The sequence below is a fragment of the Heterodontus francisci genome, chromosome 28, assembly GCF_036365525.1.
Source record: "Heterodontus francisci isolate sHetFra1 chromosome 28, sHetFra1.hap1, whole genome shotgun sequence".
Lineage (NCBI taxonomy): Eukaryota > Metazoa > Chordata > Chondrichthyes > Heterodontiformes > Heterodontidae > Heterodontus > Heterodontus francisci.
Window position 1 is genome coordinate 41,691,048 of NC_090398.1, and position 13,799 is coordinate 41,704,846.

The 13,799-nt window shown below is 45.4% G+C and overlaps 1 protein-coding gene across 1 annotated transcript; it reads left to right on the plus strand.

Moving 5' to 3' along the window:
- The first annotated feature begins 11,868 nt into the window (after positions 1 to 11,868).
- LOC137345232 (probable G-protein coupled receptor 139) lies at positions 11,869 to 13,352 on the plus strand. Its single transcript, XM_068008699.1, has 2 exons — positions 11,869 to 11,968; positions 12,466 to 13,352. Exons 1-2 carry the CDS (start codon positions 11,869 to 11,871, stop codon positions 13,350 to 13,352), a joined length of 987 nt encoding a protein of 328 aa, XP_067864800.1.
- Positions 13,353 to 13,799: the final 447 nt, after the last annotated feature.

Genomic DNA, 13,799 nt, shown 5'->3' on the forward strand with positions numbered 1-13,799 from the left:
TATTGCACTATGCGATGTGGCTGCTCTCTTTAACGGTAAACATGCAGTTACATGACTAAAATAGGTTATTTGTGTCTATGAATTGCAGGATTCAACTAAAACAGCATCAGCAACGAATTCAACACCGCAAACTAATATACATTGTTATGGAGTGCAGAACCTCAAACGAGTACAATGCTTGAAACCAGCAGAATAACTCTATTAATACAGACCCGCTGACCGATGCAGCCTGGGAGCCCCAACATATACTATTTCTCCAACCGATGCTCACGCGCAAAACGATAAAAGCCAACTGATATTGACCCTCCAAATCCTACCAATTCTCCACCAGAAGCAGCACCTCCATCTGAATCATTCCCTCCAACTAGTACACACATTCAAGCTGAGGCAGACACTTCAAGAGAAACGGCATCTTAATGTAACACAACAACTCAACAGCATAGTTCGCCTGAAACTAATGCAGTCTTCACACTAAAACCTCATCTGTAATTAATACAATTAAACCTGTTATGACTGCAGCGGGAGCATTGCACTGTTAAGTCAGTCTCATCGCTCCAATGGTCACAGCATATTGCTTTAAGCTTTCCGAATCAAATAAGCAGCCAAATTGAACACTCTGGTATCGCCCGAATAAAGCAGACAGAACCAAGTTTCTTTAGGCAACAACAAATTAAGTATTTATTTAAATAAGCTAAAATCCTAAACGCCATTAGGATAACCATATGTCTTAAGACTTCACATCTTCTTATTTAAAAACATAACCTCCACATCAGCATACAAATACTCAAACTAACAATCATTCAATTTTTACTTAGCTGATCGTTGAGCATAAGATAAAAATGAATGTCTTTGCAAGTTACATTCCTGATGAACGGCGTCTTCCAAAGCAAAAACAGTCAAAGTTTACTTGAAGACTTCACAGTGGTATACTGCAAAAAAAGCCTTCAAAGATAAGAATTCAACAGCTCAGCTGTTGCAGCATTAAATTTCCCTTCAGTGATGCGCAGAGCAAATACTGATGATTTGTTAATAAAGAAAGGCTTTCCTTATTTTCTTAGGGAATTAATTTGGCTTCCAGCTTTATGGAATTTTGAGAGAAGAGTAACACAACTTTTTCAGTTCAAATCGCCTCAGAACTCTCTTTGCTGAAACTGCAACATTGAATCATGTGATCTTTCTCTCCCGCTTCTTTTGCTTGGCAACGAGAATGCAACTGGCAGTCTGAGTGTCCAGAACGTTCTGTCTTAAAGGTGCTATGATCATCATACAGTCCTAAAGGCACACACAATATTTCTGAGGAGAAAAAGAAATAAACAAGACCATGGCAATAAAGCTTCTCTCACTAAAACAACAGGTGGAGTATTGTGTCCAGTTGTGGATACCACACATCAGGAAGAATGTGAGGGTCCTTGAGGGGGTTCAGAGGAGATTTTCCAGAATTGTTCCAGGGATGGATTATTTTGTTGCACCATACAAAGTTGGATAGGTACTCAATGGAACAAAGGAGATTGATGGGTGATTTAATGGAATAGTGCAGGAGTTCAATAGGTGAAGATAAGTTAAACAAGGAGAACCTGTTTCTATTAACTAATGGTGTAAGGAACTGGGCCAAAGATTGAACGCTTTGGGCAAGAGATGCAGGGGGAATGTGAGGAAGCATTTTTTCTTATGCAGCGGGTGGTAATGAAGTGGGTATTGCTGCCCACAAGAATGGTGGAAGCGGATACAATCAATGTCTTGAATAGAAAGTTGACTGACCACTTCAGAAAAGTATATTGCAGCAGTATGGTGATCGAGTGGGGGTGTGAGAATGAATGAATAGCTCCATGGAGAGCCAGCATGTGTTCGATGGACCGCATGGTCTCAGTCTGCTCTGTAAAATGACTTCATGACTCCATGACTTTGTAACTAATACAGACGTTGAAACTAATATACCACTTCCAATGAATGCCGTATCTCAAGCAAGCACCTCAAACTAACACAAAACCTCAAAGTAATACTGATGATCAAACTAATACAGTACACAAACTCGTGCAGCAGAGAATTGTAGAATCAATGCATTTTACGGCACATAAGTAGGCCATTCGCCCTATTTCATCTGTGCCAACCAACAAAGGGTAACTTAACCTAATCAGACATTCCAGTTCTTAATCTGTCCTCCAACAGTTTACTACCATAATCGTCGGCGGATGAGTGTACCCTCTGCCACGCTGGTGCAAGTGGCGTTGCCGGCACCAGTGATTCAGAGCCACCAGCCTCCTCCATCTTCAGACTAGTGAGCAGCCCAGGGGAGTTGGTTCGTCCTGCTTCTGGAAATACAGCCAGATACGAGACCAAAGATCTGCCCACGAGCGCTCACAGGCTCAGAAAACGGTGAACAATTCATATGATGGAAATCGACCTTTCCGTTGGGCACATTCCAGATGGCAACAACAGCTGGGTAGGATGGTTGACTCTCATAGGTCCCGCCCACTTCCAGGACACTTGACCCAGCTGCAGATAGAGTGTTTTCTCCTGGTGGGACCACAGCCTTCTGCATCACAGGCAGGCCCTCCCCTCCTCAGGCGTTGCCAAATTCAAAGCGGCTTCACTCCTGACTCCGTCCATCTGGATAGCAAGCTGCAACCCGGGGTTCGATGTCCTGATGATTCTGATGGTGGAGCAAACCTTAGGTAACGCAACAGCAGATGACCCCTGCAGCCCAAGGCCCTCTTCAGAGGAGGCACGCCTCCTCCTCTTAATCAGCAAAGGTTGCGGAGTGTCAGAGACTTCCATCTCACTACGGATTTCAGCTTCTATCTCCGCACCCTCCTACCCAGAATCCTTTAACCTCAGCTCAGCCATGGGGCAAGTGGGCTCCCCTGGGAAAGCCTAGGGCAGAGCTCAGGCTCACGTTATTTTCCCTGTCCAGACACTGTGTATTCATGTGTTTTATTTTGCCCCAGCGACCGACAACCTCGGCCATTGCCTTTACACAAGCCTCAGCAGTCATAGTTGTGTAGGTATAATTCTTCACCCCATGCTCTGCTGTTTGATGCCTGTATATGGGAAATAAGAGTGGCTGCAGCAGCCGTTGCACAATAGGGAAGCCACCAAGGGACAGGTCAGAGAAGACATAGGGCAAAAGAGTCACACACATACACGCACACACACACACACACAACCACCCACCCGCCCCCCCCCCCCCCCCCACACACACACTGTTTGTTGATAAAGGGAATTAAAACGAATAATTAAGTATTATAGGTGAAATACATGGAGGGTTATGGCAGGCGTTGGAGGGGGGAGGGGTGGTGGTGTCTGAGGGAGAGGAAGGCCAAGAGGAATCAGTCTTTGCAGCTATAATAATAGAGAGCAGTCTTTTCACTGGTCTTCGAACTGTAGGGGGTGGGGATGTCTTTCACCAGACAGCTGAAGTTGCGCAGGCACACTCCTATGTTAAAGTTATGAGACAGAAAAAGAAGAACCTTCCCCCACCCCCACCTCCCACCCGGAAGCTCTAGCTGTCCGAGACGATCGGAAGGAGCTGCTGATTTATGGTCACAAACAACACGGGAAACCACAATTGAAACAGACAGCCCCACCCTGGGTATTTTGGCTCGTCCTCCTCCCTCAACAATCAAGAAAAACATTGACTCAAAACTCCAAAAAACCTCACAAAAGTTTTTTCAGGTCTTGTGTCTTCCTGTTGCCTCCCTTCAGTGACAAAAAAAATGGAAAACCCTCCCCTCGGTCTCAGTCGCTGTCTCTCCCTCCCTGCTGCAGGGAACAGCCTCAGCTCGCAGTCTGCAGTCAGCCAAACATTGTTGATTCTCACTGTTCTGAGCAGCTCCAAACAGGTAGCAGCTGGCACAGTGTGATAGATGTCCAGTCAGTGTTTTATGGGGACTGTATAGTGGGAGATTCACTCAATATCTAACCCGTGCTGTACCTTCCCTCGGAGTGTTTGATGTGGACAACGCAGAAGGTACTTTACTCTGTAACTAACACCATGTTTCCCCCTTTTTATTGTCGAGGGAGCTTTTTTCTTAATTTAACCCCATTTTTGTTTTGATGGCCTTCATAACTCAACTCCTTTTTTATATTTCTGTTGTGGGGGCTTTTATTCCACAGGCCCAGTTTTAATGCATTTTATAAAATAATTTTTATTAAAATCGAATAAATAACAGAAAACAAAAAGTAAAATGCCATTTATGGCATCTATGATGCACGACAGCCGCTGTGGTGCCCCTACGTCTTGCAAGGCCTCAAGCGAACGAGTGGACATCACATGCTCCTTCTCCAGGGACAACCGCACATGAACATAACCTCGAAAGAGGGGCAGGCAATCAGGGCCGATGGACCCCCTAGCCGCCCGCAGCCTGGACCTGTGAACTGCCACCTTGGCCAGGCCCAGGAGCAGACCGAGGACGAGATCCTCTTCCTGCCCCCCCCCCCCCCCGCTCTGTACTGGCTGCCGAAAGATCAGGAGCTTGGGGCTGAAGTGCAACCAAAACGTGAGCAGACGCCCTTTTAAATACCCAAAGAGGGGCTGCAACGTCGCACACTCTGCATATGCATAGAACACAGACTTGTCTAGGCTGCAGAAATTGCAGGCCTGCTGGGAATCTATGAACTTACTTAAAAGTCTATTTCATGGGCTGCCCTGTGCAGCAGCCAACTCCCCATGTCCACGATGTAAAGGGGAAGTACTCCCACGCAGACACCTCCACCGGGATTTCCCTTCACTGCCAGTTGGCAACACAAACTGTCATGGCGTATCCGGGTGACAGACATGGGCGAGCAAGTGGAGAGTGTGAAGGAGCGCACCTACTCCAACTGGGAGTTTATCTGAGAGCGGTTAAGGAACCCTGCCACCAAACTGGTAGGGGTTGAAGGCGAAAGTCATCACTCAGCTAGGGAAATGTGCAGAATTGCTCCGAGCGCTTTTCTACAGGGACCGAATACTCGTCCTAAACGAACTGCTGGTCTCGATGCTGCAGTATTCATTGATCACTTTGTTCCTGAACCCTTCATTTGCCACCAATAAAGAATGTTCACTAGATTGACTCCCAGGAAGACATGCTTGTCCTGTGTGGGGAGTTCGAGCAGAATAGGCCTATACTTTCTGGAGTTAAAGAAGAATGAGAAGTGATCTCATTGAAATTTATGACATTCTGATGGGGATTGACAGGCTAGATGCAGAGAGGCCTTTTCCAACTGGCTGAAGAGATTAGAACTAGGTGTCACATTGTGGATAAGAGGTCTCCATTGAGGACTGAGATGAGGAAACATTTCTTTACTCTCAGGGCTGCGAATCTTTAGAATTCACAACGCCAGAGAACTGTGGATGGTCAGTCATTGTGTACATTTAAGACTGAGGTGGATAAATTTATGGACACTGAGGAAATTGAGGGAAATCAAGATAGGGAGGGAAAGTGGAATTGAGGTAGAAAATCACCCACGATCTTATTGAACGGTGGAGTAGGTTCGAGGGACCTACTCCTTCCCTTAACTCTCATCTTCTTACAAAGCCTACAATGGAGGAAGCGGAGAATCTCACATCCAGGAGTGAAACTTCTAGCATTGACCGGGGAACTTTAACTCATCTCATCACCTCTGGAGGCCAGTGGTGATTGGGCAGCAATCTTGCTCGATTGACATCTTCTCCTATTTGGTAGTAGAGAATCATTCTCGATACGCTAAGATGAGCAGGCATGTGTGAGAGAACTTTGTGTAATAATTGCTTCCATCCACCGCTTGATGGTTCAGTGATGACAGCAAGAATGACACTTGCATACTTGCATTCTTATATGAATGTACATGAAAACAAACACATTAGGAGCTGGAGTAGGCCATTCGGCCATTAGAGCTTGCATTTGATAAGGCCAAGGCTGATCTGATTGTGGCCACAATTCTACTTTCCTTTCTACCCTGATACAATTCCCCCCCCCCCCCTTGTCAATCAAGAAACTATCTAAATCAGCGATAAAAATATTCAATCACCCTACCTCCACTGCTCTCTGGGGAAGAATATTCCTAAACCTACCGAACTCTGAGAGAAAAGATTCTAATTATCTCCCATTTAAATAGAAGATCCCTTATTTTTAAACGGCGTCCCCTGGCTCTGGTCTCTCAAAGGCCGTATTAGTTTACAGGAATATATTACTTTGAGGGATTGTATCAGTTTGAGGTTTTTTTTTATTGGAATGACATATTGCATTACTTTGAGATATTCTATTAGTTTGAGGGATTATAATCGCTTGAGGGATTGTATTAGTTTTCGGACTGTATTATTTTGATGGACTGCGTCAGTCTAAGGGAAAGTATTGGATTGATGGACTGTATTACTTTGAGGGACTGTACCAGTTTGATGTACTGTATTAATATGTGTTTCTGTATTACTGTGACATGTTGCATTCCTTTGAACGAATGCATTCGTTTGAGAGATTTTATTAGTTTGAGGAATTCGATTAGTTTGAGCGACTGTGCCTGATTAAGTGACTGTATTAGCTGTAGGGATTGTATGAGTTTGACGGACTGTAGTAGATTTAGTTACTGTCATACTCTATTGCCAATATTGTAGGCAGGGCTTGGCTGGTAGGAGAGGCTATGTAAGTTAAAGGGACTGTATAGGTTGGAGGGAATGTGAGTGAGGTGTTTGAGGTGCAATCTTAATCTGAGGTACTGTATTAGTTTAACGTTTGTAATTCACCACAGCAAATAACCCACTAGCTAAAGGAGACAGCCACATGCAAGATTATAGACCTGTCATGCCACTCTGACGTATGCAATTGAATTATTGAGCGATCACGTATGAGATCTTCAGTCTGGACTGATGTTTTCGAAGTAAAAACAACATTACTGGGTGAATACAGCATTCATATATCGCGATATAATTAATGTCATAAGATCTGTTCAGTCTTTGTTTTGTTTTTTTATCTCAATTCAATTACAGTACTAAACATATTCAATCACAAAAGGGAATTAACTCGGCTGTCGTAATCTGTTTTTTAAATTAAAATAAAAACAACAATGTTACCACATCAATCTCCCTGTGAAAATTCCACAGGGTATAAATGAAATGTTCTGAGAATGTTTCACCTTACATTAATTCAGAGTGATTGCGTGCTGAACGACTGGACAGATTTCACACAGAAAATGCAATATCCAATTGACAGTTTCATAAGAATATTCTACATGATGCTTGCTATCATCGGGGTTCCTGGTAAGTAACTATAACCATTCAAGTTGTATATATGCAAATGTGGGCTGGCCTCTGTTCCCTTTTTTTTCTCTGTGTCACATAATTTTACATGTTAGCTATTGGTGACTCATATGCAATCACTGAATGCATGATACCATTAGGTCAAGTCAAATGTCTAGAATTATCTCTGTGGATTTTGGGCTTATTTCATTGTCTCTATTGAAAATACGGCTCTGTTTCTAATACACCGGATACTTACAACTGGCTGCCTTTTTGGAATTTTGTGCACTGCTGAATTTGACTTGAGTGGTGGCAACCCTCAGATGGAAATTATTGTTTGTCGTCCATCCCTAATTGCCCTTGAGAAGTTGGTGGTAAGCTCCCTTCTTGAACGTATGAGTCAATCTGGTGCCCACAATCTGGTATACACACATTACTGTTCGGGAGGGAGTTCCAGGATTTTGATCCGACGACAGTGTTGGAGCAGCAACATCGTTCCAACTCAGGATGGTGTGTGGATTGAAGGGGAACTTGCAGGTCGTGAACTTCCCATGCTTTTGCATTGCTTGTACCTCTAGATGGAACATGTCATGTGTTTAGAAGGTACCTGCCGAAGGAGGCATGGTGTATTGCTGCAGTGCATCTTGTATATGTTACACACTGCTGCGTCGGAGGATCTGGATGTTTAAGGTGGCAAATGGGTGCAATCAAGTTGACTAGTTTTTCCCAGATGTTGCCATGCTTCCTGAATTTGTTAGAGCTGCCCTCATCCAGGGAAATTAAGATTATTTTATTATGATGCATCAGTGAATTGTAGACGTTAACCTATTACAGCACCTCAGATTAAGATAGCACCTTAAACTATTGCTGCACCTCCAACTGACACATTCCCTCCAACCAACACAGTCCCTTTAACTGCCGTAGCCTCTCCCACCAAACAAGCCCTTCCTGCAATATTGCCATTCGAGTAGAATGTGCCTTGTGGAAAGGCTTTGGGAATCAGAAGGTGGGATATTTACCGCAAAATTTCCAGTCCCTGGCCTACTCTTGCGCCACAGTGTGGCTGTTCTAGTTCAGTTACTGGTCAGCTGCAATTCCTATGATGTTGATGGTGGAACATTTAGCGATGGAAAGCTGTTCAAAATAAAAAAGGGAGATGGTTTGATTTTCCCGTTAGTTGGAAATGGTTGTTGCCTGGCACTTGTGTGCAGCAAATGTTACTTTCCACTGATCGGCCCAAGCCTTAATTTGCCCAAGTTTGCTACATGTGGAAGTGGAGATGTTTCAGTATCTGAGGAATAGTGAAAGGTAATGAACATTATAGAATCATCAGTGAACAACACTTTTCTTACCTTATGATGGAGGGAAGGTAATTGATGAAGCAGCTGAAAATGTTTGGGCCTAGGACAAGACAATGAGGGTCTCCTGCACCAATGTCCTGGAGCTGAGATGACTGGCCTGCGAAACTTACAACGATCTTCATTTGTGCTCAGTCAGATTCCAACCAGCGTGTATTCTTTTGCCTGATTGCCATTAAATTCCATTTAGCTATGGCTACTTGATGCCATACACAGCCGAATACTGTCTTGATATCAAGGGTAATCAATCTCATCTACTATCTCTGGAACATTCAGTATCCGGGAGAGAATCCCTTTTCGTGGGATTGTGTTCAATCTGAAGGTCTGTCCTTTCCTCGGGATTTCTCCAAGATCAGTGATTTCTCCCATCGAGACGAGTGGTCTGAGTTCTCAGGTGTTTTGATCCCGGTAGTGGTACTAGGCTTAGGGTCCCCTGTGCAGCGTTATGGTCCGAATCTTCGGGTGGTTCTTCTTTCTTAGCGATTTGTCGGCGTCTGAGTTGTCTCCTTTCGTGGTTGATTATCCAACTCCGAGTGAGGGTCTCCTATCCAGAGGAGTAATCACAGTCTGTTGATGACTATTTTCATGGCGAGTAGTCTGTGTTAAAGGGTCTTTTTCCTGGCGACTTTGTCAAGTCCGGTGCAGTCTCCTCTCCGGGTGGGAGGAGGATAGTGGGGGAGGGAGGTGGGGTGGGGCGGGGGTTTTTATGGTCCGTTATTCTTTTCTATACCAGAGAGTACTGCGAGTCCAAGGTTCTCCTATGCCACGGACTGTCTGATTCTGGGGCAGGCCTGTGCTGACTGGAAATACAATGATTTCAGAGGTTATTTTAACCCAGAGAATGTTGCGAGTCTGTGGAGTAGTCCGTGTCCAAGTGAACTCTTAGCTCAAATGTTTCCAATCTCAGCAATGCATCGATTTATGAGGTATGGCCTTTCATTCTGGAGAATGAACTGAGTCCAGGGACAGGATCTCATTCCTTCAGGAGTGGTCCAGTCTGGATTATCTCTTAATTTGCACAGTGGTCCGAGTTCAGGCGAGTTTGTCCTATCCCGTGGAGTTGTCAGACTCTTGGGACCTCCAGGTCGATGGGAGGATCTCCCATCCAGGCGTACGGTCTGAGTCCAGGGCGGAGATGTCGAAATTCGCAGTACTACCCTATCCCAGGAAGTGATCCAAGTACAGGGATTTGCCCGAGTACGGCGGGCCTTCTGTTCTGGAGAGTCGCACAAGATTGGAGGTATACTTTCCTGGGGAATTGCCCAAGTCGGAACGAGGGTGCCCTGTCCTGGGGAGTTGTCTAAGTCGGTCTCCTACCCCAGAGAGTGGACCAACTCCAGGCTACTCCTATCACCAGAACAGATCCGAGTCTGAGGATACCCTATCGGCTGGAGTTGCCTGATTCCAGGCATTCCCTATCGTGGGGAGCTTTCCAATTGTGGCGGCTCTGCATCCTGGAAACCATTAAAAATCCAGGATGTTCTCCTACCTCCGGTGCGTTCCAAGTCCTAGAAGGTCTCCTAATGTCGTTAGTGGCTCATGTCTGGGGGAACTTCCGATTCCATGTTTTTTCCAAGTCCAGGTGGTGTGATATCCAGGAACCTTGCAAGTCCAGTCGTGGGTCTCCTAACATGATCAGTGTTCTGAGTCTGACGGGTCAGCTTTCCTGTGCGGTCTTCAAAGTCCCTGTGTCCATTTTACTAAGGGATTGCCTGAGTCCAGGGTTATCTTAACAATGGTGTTGTCTGAGTCTGATAGGTCTCATTTCTCAGGGCGTGGTCCGAGTTTATGAGAAGATCTTCTATCCTGAAGAGTTGACAGAGTCTGTGGGTGTTGCCTATGCTAGGGAACGGTCTGTACATGGGATCTCTCTTATCACGCGGGATAAGGGATTATGTCTTATCCCAAGGATGCTGGCATTCTGTCCTAGGGAATGGTCTCATTCATTCAGTGGTCATCTACCCAGAAAATGGTCCAAGTCCAGGGTCTGTCTTTCATCAGGGATGGTCCGAGTATGGTGGTGGAACAGTATCCTATCCTTGACAGTCTTCCAGTACAGACAGTTGTGTTCCTCTATCACGTGAAATATTTTGAGTCAGGATGGTTTTCCAATCGCTGGGAGTGTTCCTAAGCTAGCTGGTCCCGTATCTCAGTGAGTGGTCTAAGTCCAGACCTTGTCTCCCATCCCAGAGAGTGTTTCTAGTATTTAAAATGTCTCTTAACACGGAGAACGATGTGAGTCTGAGAGTGGGACAGTCTTCTATCATGGGTCGTGATCTTAATACAGGGATTGGTCTCCTATTCATGAGAGTGGTGTGAACTCAAGGGGGAGCGTCACTTATGTCCAGGTGAGTTACCTATCCATATGGGTCTCCTATCCCAGGAGTGGTCCATGTCCTGTGAGAATCTCCTATCCCAGGGAGTGGACCAGATCTGGTGCACTCCTACCCCGGGGAGAGTTCAGTGTCTGGGAGGGGAACCAGTCCCTGAGAGTGGTCTGAGTTTGGAAGTAGTTTCGGCTATCCTGGGGAGTTGTCCAGTTCTGGGAAATATGCCTACTCGCGGAGATGTATGAGTCCACGGGGAGTATGTCTTATCCCAGGGATTGGTCCAATAGTTTGGGAATCTCTGATCACGCAGAGTGTTCTGAATCCAGCTGCCATCTTATTCCAGTGAGTGGTCCGCATCTGGGGGCTCTACTTTCCCACAGAATGCCTGAATTCGGAGTTGTCTCCATTCCATGGAGTTTCACCTGTCTGGTGTGGTCTCCTATCATGGAATGGAGTCTGAGCCCAGGACATCTCTCTTCATGGGGACTGGGTTGACACTGGGATCACCTATGCCATGGAGCTGTCCGAGTTCAGAGGTTTACCATGCTATGCAGTGGTCTGATTCTGGGGGAGGCTCTCCAACGTCGTCTGAAAGTGGAAAAACGCCGACCACAGGGAATGTTCAAATTCTGGGCCGTCTCCTATCCGGGAAGTGGTCTCAGTGCAGTATGACTGCTAATCCTAAGCAGTGATCTGGGTCTGAAGTGACCTCGCCTATCCTGGGAATTGGTCTGCATAATGGGAATTCTCCTATCTGGAGCTCGTCCGGGTGCGGGGTATGGTCTCCTATAATGGGAATGTTCTGTGTCCAGGGTCATGGACTCTTATGCAGGGAGTGGATCGAGTCTTGGACTTCTATTCCAAGCAATATTCCGAATCCAGGGTGATCTCATTTCCCAATGAATGGTGTCAGTACTGTGACAGTATTCTGTCCTGAAGAGTTGTCCTAGTTTGCTTGAGTCCCCGAACCCAGGGAGTGGTTCAGGCCTGAGGGATGGCATATCTTGGGGACTGGTCCGAATCCAGGGGTGTCACTTATCCTTGGCTTCGTCTGTGTTCAGGTGGAAGTTCTCATATCTTGGGGAGTGGCCCAGGTATGGAAAGAGGATATCCTATCCAGGGTAGTGGTTTGGGTCCAGAAGGATGGTTTTCTATCGTGGAGAGCAGTCCGACTGCAGGGAGAGGATCTTTTACCCCAGGTCAGAAGAATGTTTCCTATCCTGGGAAGAGATCCAAATCCTATAAAGCTGATCCAATCACCAGTTCAAATAGTGGGGCTTCGGTTCTGATAAGGAAACCCGCTGGCCAACTATAAACGAGCTTAATGCGACACTACCAACCTTGTTATAATAGTTAACATGCTGACTCACCTCTTGGGAGCAGTCTGCAGCTTACTCCCTGTCTTGGCTATGTAAAACCTGGATGTGGGCGGGGTTGAGGAGGGTCGAAGCTGTGCTTAGATTTTTTAACCCCAGAGCCAAGTCCAAACCACCGTTTATAGTGTTAACATTTAGCCCTTACTGCTTGGGCTCAGCCACGGAGAATGTATGATTATTAATTTCCAGTCTCTTTACCTTTCTTTGTCTTACAGTAAATTTATTGGCGATTGTGATCCTGTCCCAGGGAAAATGCGGCCTTTCCACCTGCACCACATACTACCTGGTGGCTATGGCAACGGCGGATCTACTTGTCATTATCATTGAAGTCATACTGAACTATGTAAAATATTATTATTTTCCGGGATCTTTCTTAGACATCACTCCTGTGTGTAGCGTTGTCCTTGTCCTGACTTGTGCAGCCAGAGACTGTTCTATCTGGTACACCATCACTTTCACCTTGGATCGATTTGTCGCCATTTGTTTCCAGAAGCTGAAAACAAAATATTGCACCAAGCAAACGGCGGTGGTGGTTCTAGCAACAACCTGCATTTTGCTCTGTTTAAAAAACGTCCCTTTTTACTTTGCTTATGAACCTGCACAGATAATAGACAATGTTCCGTGGTTCTGTTCTACAAAGCCAAGCTATTATACTGAGCCCGGATGGCTGGGATTTGCCAGGTTTGATACGGTTTTAACCCCATTACTCCCATTTGCTCTAATTCTGTTGCTCAACGCTTTGACAGTTAGATACATTTTAGTTGCCAGTCGAGTGCGTAAGGGTCTGAGGGGTCAGCGCAAGGGAGGTAATCACAATGACCCAGAGATGGAGAGCAGAAGGAAGTCTATAATTTTACTCTTTACCATATCTGGCAGCTTCATACTTTTGTGGCTCATATTTGTTTTATATTACTTTAATGTCGGATATTCTTTCAAATCTGAGACTAATTATATTTTTGCACAAGTTGGATTTATGCTGTCGAATTTAAGTTGCTGCACAAACACATTTATTTATGGGGCGACTCAGCCCAAGTTCAGACAGCAGTTCACAAGCGTGGTGAGGTATCCCGTCACGTTAATTACTCAATTAATTATGAAATAAAATATCTAACAGCAGGTCAAGATCCAGCGGGTAATGGGCAAGAGGTAACAATCAGAAGCGCGGAAGGAAAGTGGGTGCAGGAGAAAAATTGCTGAAGTCCTTTAAGCAACGTGAAAGAGGTGATTTACAGATGGAGGACCACAAGTACATTAGCAGGAGGTGTCACACTGTCCACACATCAGTGTTCCAAGGGCAAGACATGACAGTCAGTTCACTAAATTGCAGCTGGTGGGATGGGGGATGGATGCAGTCTGGTGGAGCGTCAGAGTGCCCCCTACAACACAATAAATGAGCCCCCATCCAGAGTCTCTCGTCCCGTTACATTGGTTCTATTTTCTGCTCCTCACCTGTGTTAAGAAAAAAAAGTAACACTTATTCTTACAAAAGCAAACATGCTGCATATGCTGAATATCGTCTTCTGAATTGTTGTCTTTTAATTTTTGGTCG

Excerpts from the sequence above, each read along its gene's own strand:
- LOC137345232 (XM_068008699.1), top strand. The coding sequence starts at position 11,869 with ATGGCATATCTTGGGGACTGGTCCGAATCCAGGGGTGTCACTTATCCT. Across the intron at positions 11,969-12,465 it reads TATCTTGGGGAGTGGCCCAG|TAAATTTATTGGCGATTGTG; the intron begins GTATGGAAAGAG and ends TTTGTCTTACAG.